Source organism: Tenrec ecaudatus, chromosome 3 (assembly GCF_050624435.1).
Source record: "Tenrec ecaudatus isolate mTenEca1 chromosome 3, mTenEca1.hap1, whole genome shotgun sequence".
In the NCBI taxonomy this organism is placed as follows: Eukaryota; Metazoa; Chordata; class Mammalia; order Afrosoricida; family Tenrecidae; genus Tenrec; species Tenrec ecaudatus.
Genome location: NC_134532.1, coordinates 134,057,529 through 134,078,360, shown reverse-complemented (window position 1 = coordinate 134,078,360; position 20,832 = coordinate 134,057,529). Strand labels below are relative to the sequence as shown.

General features: G+C 47.3%; 1 protein-coding gene across 2 annotated transcripts in view; it reads left to right on the top strand.

The window, feature by feature from the left end:
• The first annotated feature begins 731 nt into the window (after positions 1 to 731).
• The window catches only part of HERC3 (HECT and RLD domain containing E3 ubiquitin protein ligase 3), a 107,815-nt gene continuing 87,714 nt past the window's right edge, over positions 732 to 20,832 (top strand). For both annotated transcript variants that reach the window (XM_075544022.1, XM_075544023.1), the window contains exons 1-3: positions 732 to 844; positions 3,483 to 3,543; positions 15,121 to 15,375. In XM_075544022.1, coding sequence (XP_075400137.1) covers positions 15,150 to 15,375 — 226 coding nt within the window. In that variant the 5' untranslated portion in view covers positions 732 to 844; positions 3,483 to 3,543; positions 15,121 to 15,149. The remainder of the gene's footprint in view (positions 845 to 3,482; positions 3,544 to 15,120; positions 15,376 to 20,832) is intronic.

The following is a 20,832-nucleotide window of genomic DNA, read 5'->3' as shown; positions in this document are numbered from 1 at the left end:
AGGGGGGTGGGTGGGGAGCTCTGAGATTCAGGCCCAGGGAAATGGGAGAGGACACATTCCTTTATTCTTTACTGGGTTTTAGGCCTCGGCTGGTCTTTTTCGGTTATCCGGGGTCTTGAGCTTCCTGACTCTTGCTGCTCAAAGATCACCTCAGCACCCCATCCTTCGCAGCACTGCATCCCTCCGGGGCGCCCAGCTCTTCAGAAGGGTCCTATCAGGAGCCTGCTTCTCGCCTCTCTCACCTGGCGGCCCCGCATCTCCGCTCGGCGCCTTCCACGGAAGAGTTCCTGCACCGTGAGCTAAAACGCCCCGGCCCTCTCTTAATCGTCACCCTCGAGCTTCCCGTCCTCGGCTGGAGCTCCTGGCCACCTCTGCGGACAAGAAGACCCAGAACCCAAGAAACCAGCCACTGAACGGTACCACTTGCTTCCCTGCCCGTGAAAAGCATTCCTATTCCGGCGCGGATGCTCTGCGCTCCTCCGTGCCCTCGCGACTGGCACGCGCTCCAGCCACCCGCCCTCTCCCCGGGCCGCGAGTCCCGGTCACGTCGCACCGCCCCCGCCACTCGCCAGCGCCTGGGCCTCTCCACGCCCCTCGCCCGCGGATCCCGTCGCTCCGCCTCCGGCCCGCCCCATCGCCGTCGCCATTGGTCCAGGCCGGCGCGAGACGGGCGCCCATTGGCGGGCTGGGAAATCACTCAGCCCGCTCATTCCGCCGCCCGCAAGCTTGCGGAGAAACTTCCTTATTATTGTGACGCCGAAAGCGGAGAAGCCCCGGGTCGGGCCACTGGGGCGGTCACAGCCGGGATCCCGGGCGTCGGTTCGGCGGCGCGGCCGCGGCCGAGGTGCGTAGCGCGGGGGCCGAGGTTCCAGGGGGATGGCGATCGCGTTGCTGCAGCCGCGCGGCTGCCGCGTTCTGCGGGCAGGGCTGTCGGTGCGCGGGGCTGTCAGTGCGCGGCTCCCGGAGGGGCGGCGGCGGCGGCGGCGGCGGCGAGCATTTGGCCACCGCTTGGGTCCGGTCGCGGGGACCGTGCGGGCCGCTCCGGGCGCTCAGGGAACGGCTCCGCAGACTGCGCGCGGGGCGCGGGCGGCAGGACTGCGCCGGGACTGGGCGCGCCGAGCGCCCCTCGGGCCTGCCTGGCGTTCCCGGGGGTGGGGTGGGGTGTGTGGGGGTGCTCGCTCCCTTTCCAAAAGGAGCCTCCGTGCGGGGAGAGGCCGAAGCAGTCGGAAAATGTGGGCGCGTCCCGACCAGCACTGCCTGCAGACCCTGAAGGATTTGCGACGCCGAGAGTCAAACCAGAGAGGACCCTCCCGGTCCTCCTCGCCGGCTCCCATCTAAATTTCGGGGTCCGCGAGGAACCGCCAAGTGACACCTTCGTTTCCCTACGAAATGGCCCCGCGCGGTGTCGGGCGCCAGGACCAAGGCCTGGGCGCGACGGGAAAGCTTCGCGGCAACCGCGCTGACAGCCCCGTGGAGCTGCGGCGCCCGGCACCACCCACCTGGTGGAGTCCGCCTTCTTCGGGGTGCGGGCGGTGGGGGTGGGCGAGGCTGTGTGTGTGTGTGTGTGTGTGTGTGTGTGTGTGTGTGTGTGTGTGTCCATCCGCACGTAAGTGCGTGGGCCGGCGCGGAGGTCTTGGACATCCCGGGGCGGGTGGCACTTGGAGTCATTTGTAAATGTATAGCGTGGGCAAAGCAGGACAACTAGACGGAAGAGCGTGTGCAACCAGAAACGCCACAGCCAGGGAGTGCTGTAGAGACAGTGCCTAAGGCAACTGTGCGTGGAGGCTGTCCGTGCAGTTGGACTCCAGGGACTGTGGATTTGAACTTGGCTTTTTGGTGTATCCTTGTTTCTGTCTTACTCTGTTTCACCCTGCCTGTTAAAATCAGCCCCATTAGGAGGCGTCATAAATTAATAGCTAGGCCCTCAACGGTTCTGCTTGCAGTGGATGCAAAGAGAATGCGGTTCAAGTCCTCACTTCCATGTTTGTATGTCCGGCCTGCCCCTTCCCATGAAGGATATTTCTATATAACCTTCTGTTTGATGATTTGACGACTGAATCAGTTTATACCTCTAGATTGGGGAGGGAAAAGGTTAAATAAAATGAGGATTAACAGCTTTTCAGAAGCACGGTGACTCTGTAGAGAGAGAGAGAAAGAAGGTGTCATGTTTTAGTAGGCGGATTTCTGTGAAGCTTTTTCCTTTTGCCCTTTCTTTTTCTTGGGGGCGGGGGCGGTGGTATTATAGATCAGAAAGAGGGAGTACTATATTAAACACATTGTAAAAGCAAAAGAGACGAATTCCACATCACTGTCTGACCTTTGAGAAAAAAAAAAAAGCATAGTTGACTACTATCCAGTTCTACTTTTTCAGTAAGTAGTTGATTTTTCTTTTTTCACACAGAGAAGTAGGGTTTCCAAAATGCTCCCAGTGATTGAAGCCATTGGCTATAGCTTTCCCTTTTGAGTAACAATTTTAACTTTCTACAGATTTGCATAACTAAATTTTTTTTGAAGTGTACCTTACTGGAGACAAAGTTTTGCTTTCATTTTGGAACACAAGAGCAATCTTCTCCAAATTGAAGGGATTTTCACACATGGTGGTAAGAATGGAGGTGTGATGATTCTCTCACTAAATTATTCTGGACTTTTTCGTGGTGGTAGTGGCTGAAGCACTGGCCTCCTAAGTCAGCAGTCTGAAAGGGCCTGCAGCTCCTCAAAAGAAAGGGGGGCTTCCTACTACTGTAACAATTTAGTCAGGGTAACTCACAAGGGCAAGTCTACTCTGCCTTACAATGTTGCCATGAGTCAGAATGGTTCCACGGCACTGAGTTTGGTTTTTACAGGTCTTTTATAGTTTTAGGAATTGGAATAGGAGCCCTGGTATCATAATGCTTCTGTGCTGCTAACTGCAGAGTCAGCAGTTCGAAACCACCAGCCACCCTGCTTCAGGGGAGAAAGATGAGCTTTTCTGTTTCTATAAAGCTTCTGCTTCTCGGAACCCCACAGGGGCATTCTACCCTGTCCTATAGGGTCATTGTGAGTCTCCATCTCCTCAATGGCAGGCAGTTTGGTGAGTTTATTGGTTTGGCAAAAGAACCCAGATGGTGGTGTGGGGTAAGCATTGGTTCAAACCCACCAGTTCGGAAGAAGAAAGCCAAGTCTCTGCTCCTATACAGATGGAACAGTGCTCCTCTGTGTTGTTAGGTGGCGATGAATCAAAACTGACTAGGCGGCAGTGGGTTTGCATACATGCCTGTGATTCACTTTTAGAGGTGACATCTGTATAAGTGGCTGGGGATTATTTTATTGGTATTTGACTCCAGTCTTGAGATACAATGTTTGGGGGACTACTAAACTTTGAATAAGATCAACGTATTCCTAGGTTCAGAAATTGGCTTTTGTCCATTTATTTTCAATACCATTAAAGAAAGCACTTTGAAGGTTTGTGTAGTAACACTAATTGTTGTTTCTATAACTTTCAGGTCTATCAGGTGAGGTGGAAGGGTCTGACATCTAGTCCCGATGCCAAGTGTGTGATCTTTGGTGAGTTACTTAATTCCTCTGAACCCGATTGCTCATTTTGTAAATGGAGATAGTATGTCACAGAATTTATAAGAGGATGAAACATTAATATATGTGAAGGACTCGGGCTAGTTTAGCGGTCTAGAGTGGGACCTTAACACATTTTAATCCTGTCTCTATGTTGATGTAGCATAGAGAACAAGATGAGCCCAGGAGGTAGGAGACCTGGTTTCTGGTCTCTGCTTCAAGGCCTTACTTCCCAGAGGATCGCTGAGGTCTCTGCTTCCATTAAAATGAGGTTAGGACTATAAGCCTCTCGCCCAGAGGTGTTGGGGACAAATGACAAAAACAGAATTTACTCCCAACCTAGAAAACCTCTCTACAAATACAAAAAGAGAAGGATCTTGGAAGAAGTACTACTAGAGTAAGGTGACCAGACGTCCCACTTTTGGCAGGACAGTCCCGATTTTTAACAATTTTTCCCGCATCCTGCGGCGGTTTTAAAACATCCTGATTTTTGGAAAGAATGCCCGACAAGCTAGGGTATACGGTTTTCGGCTGCCATGTGGCTATTTCGCCAGGAAATGAGTTTTATCAATGGGGTCCCACTTCACCAATGTTAAACTCTGGGCACCTTACACTAGAGTGCTCCTTAGAGGCAAGGCTGGCAAGGCTTTGTCTTACATCCTTTGGACATGCTGTCAGGAGAGATCAGTCCCTGGGGAAAGACATCATGCCTGGTTAATTGGAGAGGCAATGGAGAAGAGGAAGGCCCTCAACAAGGTGGATTCACACAGTGTCTGCAACAATGGGCTCTGACCTGGAACAGGTGTGAGGACAGTGCAGGACGGTGCAGGTTTTCCCTGTGGGTGGTAACCGACTTGACAGCACCGAACAATAAAAAAGCATTAACCGGTGTGTGATTCATCAGTCCACTCACAGGATTGCAAAGACAGAAAGGAATCCCTCTTTCCTATAGCTAAGTGGATTGTCGTTGTTAGGTGCCACCCAGTCTGTTCTGACTCACAGTGACGGCGGTGTACTCAAGAACAAAACACCACCCATGCTGCACCATCCGCACAATGGCTCTTACGTGTGAGCCCAGTGTTGCAGCCACTGTGTCTGTCCACCTTGTCAAGGACCTACCTCTTTTGGGTTGCCCCTCTGCTAGACCAAGTATGACATCCTTCTCCGGGGACTGGTCTCTCCTACAACCCGCTTTGCTCAGAGTTTCTAGATAAAAATTTTAGTTGGCTTCAAATCGAATCAGATTCCATTTGTTTCATGGCATTCATTGCAATCTCCTCAAATCCCCACTTTTCCTACTTCTTTCCTTTGTCTGGACCTGTTCCTTCCTGCCTTCTGCACCAACCAAAGCCAAAGCCCTTGCTGTTGAGTCTGTGTTGAATCATAGCGACCCCATGTGTTAGTGAGTGGAACTGCTCTACGGGGTTTGCTTTGCTGGAACCATTACAGAAGCACAGGGCTGGGCTTGCTGTTGGGCGGGTTTGGACTGCCAGGGCGCAGGCTAGTAGTGGAGGACAGTAAGATAGCTCCTAGCCACACGATAGCCCCTAGTTATGTTAAATATCATAAATACCGTGGACTGCCAACAGCACTGACAAACGTGTCTTGGAAGTGTGGCCAGACTGGTCTTTGGAGGCAAGGATGACGAGGTTTCATCTCATGTACTTTGGACAGGCTGTGGGGGGAGACCAGGCCCCAGAGAAGGACATCATGCTTGGTAAAGTAGTGGGTCAGCGAAAAAGAGGAAGTCCCTGGATAAGCTGCACTGAAGGGGTCAAGCGTAGGAATCGCCGTGACGCTGGCACAGGAGCAGGCCACGTGTCACTCCCTTGTACACAGGGTCGCTGTGAGTTGGAACCGACTTGACGGCACCTAGCAACGGTGGTCATGTGAAAACTCACATGAACTAAAAGGGCGTCCAGTTAAAACTTCCGTGTTTCGTGTCAAGTGCCACATTTCACATGTTCATTATCCGTGCAGCCCATGGCTTCGAAGCTCCTTTGGAAGACAGTTGTATCTCTTTTAACTGAGATTCAAGTCGTGCCTGAGCACTACTGAGGGTTCAGTGGCATTTAAACAGAGGTCCAAGGCTCAGCTCTCAGATGGTTGTGTATGCAGTCTGGAACAGTTCTGGAATTGCAGCTTGCCTCTAAACTTTGGTTTACTAGAAGGACTGGTTAGATGACATTAACTCGTTTCATCTTGCTCTTCCCAGATTTTAAAAGGAAATACAGGCAAAAGCCTTTCTCTAGCAATCCCGCGCCCCCTTTGTGAAAGTCATGAGAGATGATGACGGTGTTGCTTTTGTCTCGCTGTGCAGGTTTGGTAGAGCGTCCCTAACACTAATGACTGAAAGGAAGAGATTAGAGGCCCTGCCTCTTTGCAGAGCTGTCCTGCCTGCTGGGGCTCACTGAGCAGCAATAGGGGTGGGCCTCACAGTGACTTAAAACACCAGCCCACTGCCCTCAATTGATTCTGACTCAGGGCATCCCTCAAAAGATGTCTTCTGTTTTCTAATCATTCTATTGGGGGCTCATACAGCTCTTATCACAATCTATCCATCCATTGTGTCAAGCACATTTGTTGCCACCATCATTATCAAAACGTTTTCTTTCGACTTCAACCCTGGGTTTCAGCTCCTTGTTTTCCCCCTGCCTCCCCCCTCACTTCCTCACGAACCCTTGTTATAAGTTATTATTATTATTTCATGTGTCCGATGTCTCCTTTCACCCACTTTTCTGTTGTCTGTCCCCCAGGGAGGGGGTTATATGTAGATCCTTATGATCGGTTCCCCCTCTGTCCCCCACCTTCCCCTCCTGGTATCGCCACTCTCATTATTGGTCCTGAGGCACTTATCTTGCCTAGATTCCCTGTGTTTCTAGCTCTGATCTGTACTGGTGTACATCCTTTGTTTGTAAGGTAGAATTGGGATCATGATAGTGGTGGGGGAAGAAGCACTGAAGAACTGGAGGAAAATGGTATGTTTCATCGGTGCTATACTGCACTCTGACTGGCTCGTCTCCTCCCTGTGACCCTTCTGTAAGGGAATGTCCAGTTGCCTACAGATGGGCTTTGGGTCCCTGCTCCGCACTCCCCTTTATTCACAATAATACGATTTTTTTTTGTTCTTTGATGCCTGATACCTGATCCTATCAACACCTTGTGATCACATAGGCTGGTGTGCTTCTTCCTTGTGAGCTTTGTTGCTTCTGAGCTAGATGGCCGCTTGTTTACCTTCAAGCCTTTAAGACCCCTGACACTATGTCTTTTGATAGCCGGTCACCATCAGCTTTCTTTACCACATTTGATTATGCACCCATTTGTCTTCAGTGATCATGTTGGGCAGGTGAACATCATGGAATGCCAGGTTAATAGAATAAAGCGTTCCTGTATTGAGGGAATGCTTGAGTAGATTTCTTTAAGGGAGTAGACAACCTCATCTTTCTCTTCATGGAGCATCTGGTGGGTGTGAATCTGTAACCTTGTGGTGAGCAGCCTAACACCTAGCCCACAGTTCCCCAGAGCTCTTTAACAGTGACTATAAATCAATAAATGCCAAACCCCTTGCCGTTAAATTGATTCCAAGGTGTGGTGACCCCCTGTGTTAGCACATCCTTGGCTGTAATCTTTCCAGAAATGGATTGCCAGGCTCTTTTTCTGAGATGCTTCTTGGTGGGCTCAAAGCACCAGTGTTTGAGCGAGTAGCTGGATGCAAACCTAACATTGACTGTAGTATTTGCTGGGAACTGTAAACACTGTGCTATGATGGATGATGCAGAATCTTTTATCAAGAATTAGGAGGGAGCAAGGACTGGGGAAAGTGCCAGGTACAACAGAGAGGAGATACCCTCTCTGGGGTGGGAAGTAAACCAGACCCACTGCCATCGAGTCTTAGTAACCTTCCCAGACAGGGTAGAACTGCCCCTGGGAGATTCCAAGATCGTAACTCTTTATGGGACAGCTAAGGTGGCTGACAAAGCTAAGGTGGCTAACTCTTTATGGGACAGCTAAGGTGGCTGACAAAGGTGCTGCGCACAGGGAGCGGCATTGCAGTCCTGTGACCTTCTCAGAGGCTCTCTTAACTGTGCTTCCAAGGGGAATCAGTCTGCTTTCCTAGGAGTAAAGGGGTGGACCAAGAGTGAGGGAAAATGAGTGGGAGTGCCTGGGGGATCAAAGTGCCCAATGATGCCAAATACTGTTGAAGCAGACCTGCCAGATGTAGGGGTGTGACCAGAATGTTTTTTCTTCCTTTCTTCCTTCTTCCCAGAGTGTCCTCGTAAATGAAAGCTGTATTAATGACTGCCTTCTCTTCAATTCAGGAGAAGGACAGGGTTTTTGGCTCCTGTAAAGAGTTTTAGTCTCAGAAACTCAAAGGGGCAGTTCTGCCTGTCCTATAGGGTTTCTGTGAGTTGGCATTGACTTGATGGCAGTGAATTTGGTTTGGGTTTTCTTTTCTTTCTTTACTGCACCAAATCTCCTGCTGTAGTTTTAGCAGACAGTCAGGATGACCTGGACTACTTCTTAGTCAGGCATTGATATTCAATTCTTAGAGATGCGTCTTAGTCTTATCTGCTATTGCTATTTAATTACCTGGCCTTTAGAAAGTAGGTTTTAACTGACTACTTGAAAATACCATTAGTATGACTTAGGTGGGAGGCTTTTTGAATTTTAAAAATAGCCCTTCTTCTTCTCTTTTTCCTGAATGGTTTCTTCTTGCTAATCGGGGATGAGGCTATGCCTTAGCCTGCCTACTCAGGATTGCCCAATTATATCATCTTTTTGAATTCCAGAAAGTGAGTTTGGCCAGAGACCTGAGAGTTCAGCTGACTTGCAAGAGCTGACTCATGCTAAAGGTATTTACAAGGAGCTGAATGCCAGATTAATAATTAGAGGTTCAGAAGCCAAGAAAACTTGACTGCTTTGGTCAGCTGGTCACCATGTTCTTTCCCAGTGGTGGGATTTATCCTGAAAACCAAGTTATCCAAGGTTGCTTGTTAAGCATCAAAAATTCTGGTAGCCTTGTGGGTTAGACATTGGGTAGCTGTGAAAACAGCCCAGGGCAGGGGCCACGTCTGACTTCACTTTGGTCAGACAAAGGAGGAGAATCTATCTCTATACCAGCCCAAGGCCAACTGTCACAAGGCAGAAGTCAGACATGCCTCCACTCTCCATCTGTCCTTCTTTCTTCCTCTTCAAATCCCAAGGCTTCCTCCCACAGCATTCTACTTCACTGCTAGGTTCAGCAGTCCATTGCATTGACCACACTGAACTCACGATGAAGGGAGCTTGTTGGGGAAGTTAACAGGTTGCCACAACCAGGATCACAAAACATTCAAGAGAGTCATTGGTTCACAGCAACACCTCGTTTCAGCCAGCAGTCAAGCCTCTCTCTAGTCTTCAGCCTCTGAGCCATGTGGTCCTTTGGCTTCTGCTTCTGTGGGTCGGAAGCCCGGCCACTACTTTGCCTCACTGGCAAAGAGTTTGTACTGCTCTACTGCTTTGCCTCATGGTCTCCATGCTTCAGCCTCGGTCTTGACATGGCATGATTTCTATTGTTCCTGCCTCTTCACTTAGGGATTTCCAACCTGTTCCCTCACCAGTGGCCCTTTTTCCTGGATAAACTCACTGCTATGGAGTCAATGCCATCTCATAACTACCTTATGGGATAGGGTAGAACTGTCCCTCTGAGTTCCTGAGACTAACTCTTCACAGAAGTAGACAGCCCCATCTTCCTCAGAGCAATTGATTTCGAACTGCTCACCTTGCAGTTAGCAGCACATTGAGTTTTGCCAAGGCTCCTTCCTTCTACTTAATGCTACCCTAATCCTGTCCATTAGTGTTGTAGAGAATGCCCTCCACAATGGAATTGCAGTCATAGGCATGAGTCTAGGATTACCTCGCATAAGGAACTAAGGCTAGAAGGGCCACATAAATAGATTTCATCACACCCACACTGTAAATCTTTATGAGAGTAAAAAACCTCATTTTTCTCCCTTTGAGAAAGTCCTAGGAATTCTCTGTTCCTGCTTCTGAGAATGTTCTTTGTAAAGAGGAATGGCAACTAAACCTGACCTCTCCCCTCTATTAATGTTTCACATAGCCTATTTGCATAGTCCCACCCAGTCATTTGGTGGGAGATACAGAGACGTGGATAGAAAGAGCCATTCCAAGTGATTTCACCTCACCACAGCTGCTAACCACAAGGTCGGTGGTTCAAGTACTCCAGCAACTTCACAGGAGAGAGATGAGGCTGTCTGTTCTCAAAGATTTAGTCTTAATATGATGACTATCAGTTGGAATTGACACAGTGGCAGTGGGTTTGGTTGGGGTTTTGTTAAACATGGTAGATTCCGCAAGGCTAGTGACTAAGTGCTTTAGATGACTTGTGTGCTGCCATCTGGTCAACCCATCTTTACTTTTGGGAAATAGTTACTAAGTAGGCCAGATGTTCAGGTTGATTGATAGGATGTCCTTGCTCCCTGGAAAGTGCTTCAGGCAGATTGGGAAGTTCTGACCCTTTGACTGTCTCATTTTCAAAGCTCCTTATTGTGGCATTAATGGTCTCAGAGATGGACTCTGGGTTTCAATACCAATTCTGCATTTGGTTAACTCACTTCATCACTCTGCAGCTCACTTTCTTCTGTTTTACTCCTACCCTTTCATTTTACTTTCTGCATCTGCAGAAGAGCCCTGTGGGTTAGGCATTGGGTATGGGAGAAAGATGAGGCTGTCTACGTCTGTAAGGATTTATAGTCTCAGAAACCCTAAGGAGTATTTCTAGTCTGTCCCAGAGGGCTGCTATGAGTCAAAATTTTCTTGCTGGAGTAAGTCTGTTTTAGATGGAATAAGTTAGCATTTGTGAAACACACGGACATGCCAGATCCAAAGTAAGCTCAAATTTAGTCTTAAAACCAAACCAAACCAAACCAAACCTATGGCTCCTGAGTTGATTCTGACTCACAGTGAGCCTGTTGGCCAGAGTAGAATTTCTCTTTAGGATTTTCAAGGCTGTAAATGTTTATTGGAGCAGACAGCCTCATCTTTAGCCTTTAGAGTAGTTGCAGGATTTAAACTACCAACCTTGTGGCTAACAGTTAAGTGCTTAGCCCACTGTAGCACGAGGGCTCCTAAACTTAGTGTTAACTGCTATTGTTATTTTAACCATTAATATTATCATTCAGGAGTTTTTTATCATACTTTTTTATACAAACATAAACAGATAAATGAAAACAGAACATGTAGATGATTAGAAAGATTGAATATCATGGTGTTGGCCCCAGGTAAGAGAGGGTGCAGTGCTCAGTCAGCATCCCTGGACCTCATTCTGTCTTGTCTATGCTTCTCATTGGAAGGTGGTTTTATATCTTTTGTAAGCATCTTCCAGTGTTAGGGAATGTCGCTTGCACCAGCCTCAGTCATACTTCCGAGACAAAGGCAATTTTCCTTCCCAGCTCTGTGGCATGTCCTGGGGAAGAACTCTGAATCAGTTGGGGTGTGACACTGTCCCTGAACCAATCATTATGCCTGGCATTATCCAATTCTCTTGGCCTGGATCATGTGTTATGACGTAGAGGTGATGTTTTCTGGCCTCTATTCAAGAGGGGGATGGACTTCGTTACCAGAGAATAGGGCCTGGAGATCTCTGGGGCATGAACCATGAAGATTTAAAGTCTCAGAAACCCACAGGACAATCCTATTCTGTCCTACAGAGTCTCTATTGGTCTAATAATTAGTCTACTGCTATTAGTCAGAATCCATGAGGTCAGCAGTTGGAAGCCACCAACTGCTCTGGAAGAAAGAGGAGGCTCTCTGCTCTCATAAAGATTTACAGCCGTGGACACCCACAGGGACAGTGCTACTCTGTCCTCTCCAGGGTTGCCCTGAGTGGGAATCGACTCGCCGGCAGCCAGTGTGGTCTTTCAGTGTTCTGTGCTTGTGTTGATGTTTTCCTCCATCCTGGTGGTTTCTCTCTGTCCAGGTTAGGACTTGAAAAAGTGGTCTCTATGAAAGAGATTTGAATTTGGGGGCCTTTCTCCTCACTGTATCATGGTTCCTAAAATGAATGAAGTTTTCTGCTGTAGTCTGGTAAGTAAATTTTGCTCTGAAGTGTCCTACCCAGTGCTCTAATTCTAAACAAGAAGTTGCCACTATTAGAATCCTCCGTGTTTTGTTGGTACAGAACTGCTGCAGCACATTCGGTAAAACACCTTTAGATGTTTGCCCTGTTTCTGTTCAGTCTTCTCTTTGGCCTATAAAACCTGGAATCCTGGTTCTTAATAGGGGGAGAATGGCACTTTAAGTTAGAAATCCAACAACCCACTGCCACCAAGCCAATTCTGACTCACAGTGACCGCATAGGACAGAGCACAACTGCCCCATGAGGTTTCTAATGGTGTCAATTCTTCCGGAGGCCGACTGTCACCTGTTTCTTGTCAGAGTGCCTTGTAGGTTTGAACCACAGACCTTTGGGCCTGTGGCTGGGTGTTTTTAACCACTGACTATTAGGAAATAATCAGAAAAGGATTCACTATTGATATCAGACATTCTATTTTGAAAATCAGGATCCCTGATGGGGTAGTGCTAACTGTGAGGTCAGTGGTTCGAAACCACTAGCTGCTCATGGGGAAAAAATGAGGCTTTCTACTCCCATAACAGTTACCCTCTTAGAAAGCCACAGAGGCAGTTCTATCCATTGGGAATCTATGAGTCAGAATTGACTCGATGGCACTAAGTTTGAGTTTTCTTTAGAAAATCAAATGTAACTTGAATGTCTCAAGGCCAGTGTTCTACACGATTTCCTTTACAATCCACATGATGTGTGTCAGCCCTCCCCACCCAGCCCCTCAAAGAAAACCCAAACAAAACCAAACTCACTGCTCTCGAGTGCATGCTGGCTCACAGCAACCCTACAGGATCGGGTCGAACTGCCCTATGGGTTTCGGAGGCTGTAATGTTTGGGGCCTGAGCCCAGTGCAGAACCACGGCAAGGTTTAGCGTTCTCCCCAGATCTCTGAGGATTTTCAAGGAGGAAGATGTGTCGGTTGCCCGATTGTGGTTCATCCAAAATGCTTGCTGTTTGCTCAGCCATTTCTTTTACTTTTCATGAGCGCCTTTGTGACCTTTGGTTCAACATTTCACCCATGATCTGTAAAGTACAATGTTTGTGAGACTGCCGTATCCTAACCCTTTCAAATGGTGTGGCACATGGAAGAGTAACCAACTTCATTCGACACGCCAGATAGCATGGTTCTTAAAATTCATTCCCTGCCGCAGGCTAGCAGTGTACCAGTTATTGGCCATGTTTCCAGCTGCCAACCCCATTACAGGCCTCAATCACTTCCTCTTCATTTTGTATCTTAAACAAGACTGTCTCATTTTATACACGACTTAGTTGTGATTTTCTCTATCTCCTTTATACCCTATATCTTGGACCCTTCTTCTAAACCAAAGGAATCCCGCGATACAGTGAATTAGCGCTTGGCTGCTAATTGAACCCTCAGCAGTTCGAATCCACCAGCAGCACATTGGGAGAAAGATGTGGCAGTCTGTTTCTATAAAGATTTGCACCTTGCAGACCCTGTGGAGCAGTGAGTTTGGCTGAGTGATGTTTGTAAGCAGAAGGGAGCAATAGAAAATTGACATTTGCCTACTTCCAAAAATCTCAAAGCAAACTTATTGCTATCCAGTCAATTCCAGCTCACATTGAACCTACAGGACAGAGTGGAACTGCCCATGTCAGTTTCCTACACTATAAATCTTCAAGGAGTAGAAAGAAAGCCTCCTCTTTCTCCCAAGATGGCTGATGGCTCTGATCGACTGACCTTGTGGCTCTAATCCACTGTGCTATCAGTGCTCTAGAGAAAATAACAACACCACCAGGATTATGATACACACACTCCTCCAGATTAGGAAAGTTTGCAGCTTGTTCTGGAGCCCTGACCAGTTGGGGCACGACGCCTGAGAATGCGACTACTATCCTAGTTTCCATCAAGAGCATACTCGCACAAGTCCGAGTACGAGGCCGAGGCTGCTTTCCCAGGGCTGGTGGAAGCCCATTTTCCAATACATTCTGCCCGAGGGCAAAGCTTTGCGCATGGCTGGTCAGTGGTCAGGAACCCTGGTGGCACTGCTAACTGCAAGATTGGAGGTTCAAACCCACCAGCCACTCCAAGAGAGGAAGATGAGACTGTCTACTGTGAAGATTTACAGCCTCAGAAATCCTCTTTAGGGCCACTGTGAGTGAGAATTGATTTGACGGCAGGGATCCATGGTCAGAAAGAACTCAGTGGAGGCGGAATCTACCTGGAGACTAAAACTGGATTTATGGCTCCCACTGTAAAAGGTAGCCCACCGAAAAACCTCGTGCTCAGCGTGGCAGCCTCCGGTACACTCCTCATTAGGAAAAACTTCAAGGTTCATCCATGTTGAAGCCGATTAATATTGTGCTGTATGGATGTTCCACATTCTGCTTTTTCATGGAGCAGTTTGTAGACATTTGGGTTACTCCTACCTTGTGGCTTCAATGGGCTCCACAGCAGTGGATTTTTCCTGTTGGCTCTCGGGAATAATGCTGCTAAGAAACATTCCTGTACAGGTTCTTGTGTAGACGGCTGTTTTCCATTTTCTTAGGATAGAAATAAAGTTGCTTTATCACATGGTAGCTCTATGTTTAACTTTTTGAAAAACTGCCAGCCAGACTGTTTTCCAAAGCAAACGCTCCATCTTCAGAGTCCCACCAGCAATGGATGGGGGTTCCGCTTTCTCCATAGCCTCATCACGGCTCGTCGTTATCCATCCCTTGGATGACAGCCATCCATCCTCGTTGGTGTGACAGAGTCCCTGACTGGTGCAAATGATGAAGGGTCAGAAGATTTGACTGGGAACCCACCCAGGGGGACTTCAGGAGACAGACCTGGCAGTCTTGTTTCCAGAACACCCAGGCTGTGCAGACCCCGTGGTATACTCTGTACATAGCACCCGCAGAGGTCAGAATTGCTTCAGTGACAACTAGGAGAGGTTTGGTTATTTTATTTTTTTAAATAGCTGCATAGCATTTTAAAAGGTAGCAAAACTCTGGGCTAGAGTCAGCACTATTCAATCAGTCAGAAGTTGTTTGTGTAGTCTACTTGTTAAATTAAAAAAGTATCAATTACACTGCAGTGTGTTTATGTTTGAGGCGATAAACATCTGGCTGCAGAGGTAAGTTGGATGGATACAGAAAAAGCTGCCAACCAAGTCAGTAGAGTGACATCCAAGGGATACAAACTGAGCATGGCTAGAGGGGTTCCTGGGGCTCATGCAGATCTGGATAAGAAGGAAATACAGACGAGGTAATTCCCCCTCCCCTTTTTTCATTTCAAGTAGTGAAATACTATTGTCCAAGCAAATAAGAGAATACCCAAAGAAACTAATTGGTTTCACATTAAAAAAAAAAAGCAGAAATCTCCTGCACCTTGAACTACGGATTATATGAAATACATTGGGATTATTTTAACAGCTGCTCACGTTTATTACTCACAGTTCACTTTCTCTGACCTTCCTTGCCTCCTTTTTAAACACCTTTTCTTCTAGGCTACATGACTCCCTGAAGGATAAGAACAATGCTATGTTGGGGATATTGGTCTCTGGGCCAGCCTGGTATCAGTACCAACCGGCAAGGGATTGTGGCCGAGCCCCAGGTGTGTGGATTCATATCTGATAGAAGCATCAAGGAAGTCGCCTGTGGAGGAAACCACTCTGTCTTCTTGCTGGAGGATGGGGAAGTGTATACATCTGGCCTGAACACCAAGGGACAGCTGGGCCACGAGAGGGAAGGAAACCAGCCAGGTGAGTACCTTGCCTGCCCTGCCTTGTCAGAGCCACTCGTACGGTAGCAGCAGGGCGAGGGCCTGGTTGGGGCAGTGCAGTGACTCCTTGCTGATCGAAACCATTGTGACTAATTCAAGCCTATGAAGGGAAAAGCAGACCTTGCTTTTGCTGGTCATTAGATAGCTTACATACTGTCGTTTGCCAGGGGAGGGCAGATGGCTGGTTAATTCAGAGTGAGAGAACCATGGACTCTCCCAGTAGTCCTCACACAATTCGCACCAGAAGCGTCGCTGTGGTTACAGAGCAGATATTGCTGCAAGATGCAGTGCTCCTGCGGCTCCAGCGATGCCCTGGGCGTGTGCTGGGATGGGAGTGTGAGCTCCGAGGTTGAAGTTTGGCAAGAGGGATTTGTTCTGCCTTGGGGGCTGGAGTAGAAGCTTGAGTTGGAGTTTAGTGAGTGCGTGTGTGTGGACCCACACATGCAACCGGCAGGAACACTCGACGTGGGCATAGCCAGCGACAAGCAAAGGCCTGGGCATGAAGGTGCCAGCAAGTTGATCTGGGAATGGTGAAGAGTGTGGTTAGACTGGTGCTGAAGGGCAGTTAGAGATGATAAACGTCAAGGAGGATTGGTAGCAGTGCAGTGAATTACTTCGACATGGCCCTTTGAGCTACAGTCTGTGTGACTCCCACCCAATAAATGGGTCTTTATTGTTGGTGTTAGGTGCTATCGAGTGGGCTCCGACCCATCGCGACCCCATGCACAACAGAACAGGACACTGCCCGGTCCTGAGCCACCCTCACAGCTGTTCCTTTGCCTGAGCCCATTGTTGTAGCCCCTGGGTCCGTCCACCTGGTTGAGGAGTTTCCTCTTTTTCGCTCCCCTTCCACTTTATAAGCAGGATGCCATTCTCTAGGGACTGGTCTCTTCTGACAATATGTCCAACGTTTGAAAGGTAAAGTCTTACCATCCTTGCCTCTAAGGAGCACTCTTGCTGTACTTCTTCCAAGACACATCGGTTTGTCCTTTTAACAATCTATGGTATGTTCAATATTCTTCTCCAGCACCGCAATTCACATGCATCCATTCTTCTAACGTTTTCCTTACTCAGTTTCCAGCTTTCACATGCGTATTAGGCATTATGACTGCTGTTGGATCCAAGCAAGACGATATACTTGACAACTGACTGGGTAGGACTATGCAAATATGAGGTGTTTGTGGCCCAACAAGAGGATTGGATAGCTTGCTAATGGTGCCACTAAGGTCTATGGCACTTTTGTGGGATACAAAGTCACTGTCATTGATTAGATTTCAACACATAGTGACTGTATAGGGCAGACCAGAGCTGCCCCTATGGGTTTCCAAGCCCCTGACTCTTTACAGGAGCAGAAAACATCATCTTTCTTCTGAGTAGCAGTCAGTTCTTTTGAAGTCTAGATCTTGCAGTTAGCAGCACAATGTGTAACCTACTGCACTAAGTATGCGGAGCCCTAACCAGGGGATTGGTTAGTTTTTCTATTCTGCTAGGCTTAAAATGAGCCGTCCGAGAGGTAGAAGAAAGGGATTTCCCTATCATTAAGAAAGAAGAGCTAAGTTTGTAGTTTGGACTTAAGATCCCTGTAGTGAACCTCTTTGATCCAGGAGAAAGCTATGGGAACAGAGACGGGGAGAAGCGGTGGCGGCAGCACTAAGAGTACTAGATGAAGGAGTGGGTTCCTAGCTCACAGAGGGAGAAAGCTGAGTAGATTGAGGCAGGAGGCTAGCTCGCAAGGTGGGTGGGTTACCCTTGGGCACTTAATTGGGGGGTAGGTCCATGGAGGCGAGGAGCTAGATTTGCTGACTCTTGGAGCTGGATATGAAAGCCTTTGGGATGAAGCTTTCTGGTAGAGGGGAGAACTTTTGGGAATTTATTGGCAAAGCTAAAAGAGCTTTGTAACATTGACTGGAGCCCTTTGGCCTCTGCAAGGCCTGGCCGTGCCTGTCTGCATTACGAGAAAGGGTCCTGATGGAAGGACTATAGCCTGAGCATTCCTCAACCTGCATTGTAATTTATTATTTCCATAGTAAAATTCAGTCACTGTGTGTGACTTCTCTATGGCATTATTCAACACAGCAGAGAAGTAGAGTACCATTGGAGGGATGAAGGTATCATCGTTGGTAAAGAGGTTAGAACAGTGGTTCTCAACCTTCCTAATGCCAAGACCCTTTAATACAGTTCCTCATGTCGTAGTGACACCCCAACCATAAAATTATTTTCATTGCTACTTCATAACTATAATTTTGCTATTGTTAGGAATCATCATGTAAATATCTGATATGCAGGATGTATTGTCATTGTTACAAATTGAACATAATTAAAGCATAGTGATTAATCACAAAACAATATATAATTATATATTGTGAAATATTTATTTCTGAAATTTTGTCTGGAAGCATGGTGTAGCGTGGGTAACAGCCTTCATGCCAGGTACTTGTATGTGGGTGTATCTGCACGTAGGTGGACCTACCTGGAGAGGAGCGGTGTCTTGGTTCCTAAGACCATTGGACATATGTGTTTTACAATGGTCTTAGGCGACCCTGTGAAAGGGTCGTTTGACTCCCCCAAAGGGTCATGACCCACAGACTGAGAAGAACTGGTTTAGAGGGTCGAGTCCTAGCTGACTTCCACAAGGAATTGGACTTGTGTTGATCCTGAGGGTGATTCTCCCTCTTCCTTGTGAAGTTGGAGGAGATCAGCCACTGCCCATGCACAATTTTCACAATGCACCTGCACCTGTATATAGCTAACACACATGGTACTACAGCTTAACCAATGCCAGTAGAGCTTGTTATTTACTAAATAAAATTTTAGCTTTAAAAATACCATTCATTCACAAATCAAATTAATAAATTCTATTCATAATGTATTTTCCCAATGGATATAATACAAAAGTATCATATACAAGTATAACATATACCTATCAACAGGCAGGGCGTCTGGTACTTGGCTGCGAACTGAAAAGTTGTCAGTTTGAATCTACCTGTGGAGCAAGAACTGGTGCTCTGCTTCTGTAATGATCGCCCCATGGGACTGTTCTGCTCTGCACATGGGGATTTCCTGAGTCAAAAATGCACCCAGTCCATTCAACATCAGCATTGGTAGAGAGGTGGCAGGAAAGTTTATAAAAATTACGTCTTCATATTGGACAAGGTCTTCGTTCCCTTCATTTTCCCAAAAACTCACTTGTGTTTTACATTAAGCTCCTGCTTTTGCGCTCTGTCCTTGAGGTGAGAGCCAGTATCTAAGAAACGAATGCCTGCAGGTCGTTCAGAGCAGGCCACAGTCTGACAGACAGCATGGTTCTTCTGTAGCACCGTCTGTATCCAACCAGAATTTAGAGATAACTACAACCCACTCACACCAAGGATGCTTGGAGACCAGCCATCGTTGAAGGGAGTATTGTAGGAGTACTTCCCAGTATTCCTGCAGAGACATTATGGTAGGTGGCTCTGAGCCAGGAAAGCTTAACGGAAGCCGTGTCCTGGTGGTGGTAGTGGCCCTGGAGTCAGATGCTGACTCAGGATGTTCCCCCTCACAGAGATCAGACCATTGTGATCTCTGTGTTTTCACTGACTTTTGGAAGTACCGAGATCACTAGGCCTTTGTTCCTAATCTGTCTTAGTCTGGAAGCTCAGCTGAAACTCGTTCAGTAGAATCTCAACTTGCTAGCCTTTAACCTTTCTAAACAGTTTCTCACTTTAAATGGGGACTGTAATGCCACAGCTCTGTCCTCAGTGGAAGTAATTTGTGTGCACAACTAATGTAGTCTCAGCAAATGGCAGTCCTTTGATTTATGGTAATTTACGTTGTTGTTTTTTTAAACAATGTATCGAGGGCTCTTACAGCTCTTGTAACAATTCAAACATCAATTGTATCAAGCACATTTGTATAGATGTTGTCACCATTATTTTCTCGACATTTGTTTTCTATTGAGCCCTTTGTGTCAGCTCCTCTTCCCCACCCTTTCCCTCTCCCCACCCTCATGACCCCTTGATAAATTATAAATTATTATTATTTTCATATCTTACACCGACTGCTTTCTCCCTTCCCCCATGGTTCTGTTGTTCGTCCCATGGGGGGTGGGTATGTTTCTATCATCACTATCTGTTCTTCCTTCCTGCCCACCTGGTATGACTACTCCTATTTATATTCCTGGATTCCATGTGTCTTGAGCTCCTGTCTCTTATCTGTACCTGTGTACATGATCCGGTCTAGCCCACAGTGAAAGGCAGTCCTGGGGTCATGATAGTGGGGGGTGAGGAAGTTCAAGGAACCAGAGGAGTATTGTATGTTTCATTGGTGCTTTACTGCAGCCTGGTTGACTCATCCCTTCCCTGTGACCTTGTTTGTGAGGGGATGTCCCACTGTCTACAGATGGGCTTTGGGTTTCTACTCTGATCCCCCTTGTTCTCAACAATGTTTTTTGTTTGTCTGTTTGCCTGTTTATTTGTTTGGGATCTTCTGATGACTGTTACCCAGTCCTGGGTGTGCTTCTTCCATGTGGCCTTGTTGCTTCTCTGCTGGATTGCTGCTTGTTTAACTTCAAGCCTTTAAGACCCAAGATGCTACATCTTTGACAGCTGTACACCATCCGCTTTCCTCACCACATTTGCTTATGCACCCATTTTGTCTTCAGGGATTGTGCCAGGAGGCTGAGCATCACAGAATGCTAGATTGTTAGAACAAAGTGTTCTTACATGGTAGGAGGGCATGAGGAGAAGCCCAAAGTACATCCACAACCTCAGTATATTTCCATATAAATATATGTACATGGGCCAATATATCTATTTTTATGAATTAATATATTAACATATGTATACAGCTATGCTTATACCTCTATCTACATCTTTGCTTCCTAGATCGTTCCTCTGTTTCCTTACACCATCGTCCTGACCCACCATCACACTCACCCTACTTCCGCTTCTTCGTAATTTTTCTCAGCAATATTGCTCCAGTATCCCCAGGATCTCTATGTCCTCATTATTGTGGATTTTAATCCCTTAGTTGTTCCCCGTCTATGGCGATGTTTACTGGCTGTTCCCTTCCCCCAGCTCCTTCTCCCCCCAGGCCCTCCAGGACCATTGGTCAGTTTGCTTTCTCCTTGAGCTTGCTTCCCATACTTATATCAGTAAGCACCGCAACAATAATAGAGACCAAACAAAAGAAAACAAAAGATTGAAAAAGGGAAAAAGAAAGAAACATACACAATTCCAGGTCTTTCTGCTGTCCTTTCTGACTGTCTCCCCGCTGGTCCTGAGGAAATTCAGGAGCTGCCCCTCCTGGTCTGAAATCTACTTTTGGGGACTCCTCAGGGGCTTCCTGGCTTTTGTTTGCTCCTTTGCTGATCCATTATGTTTCCTTCTTGGTTTGCCCGGCTGAGGAGGGGTCAGACCACGGTATCTCCCTGCCGCATGTCCCCTATTGTCCTCTGTCA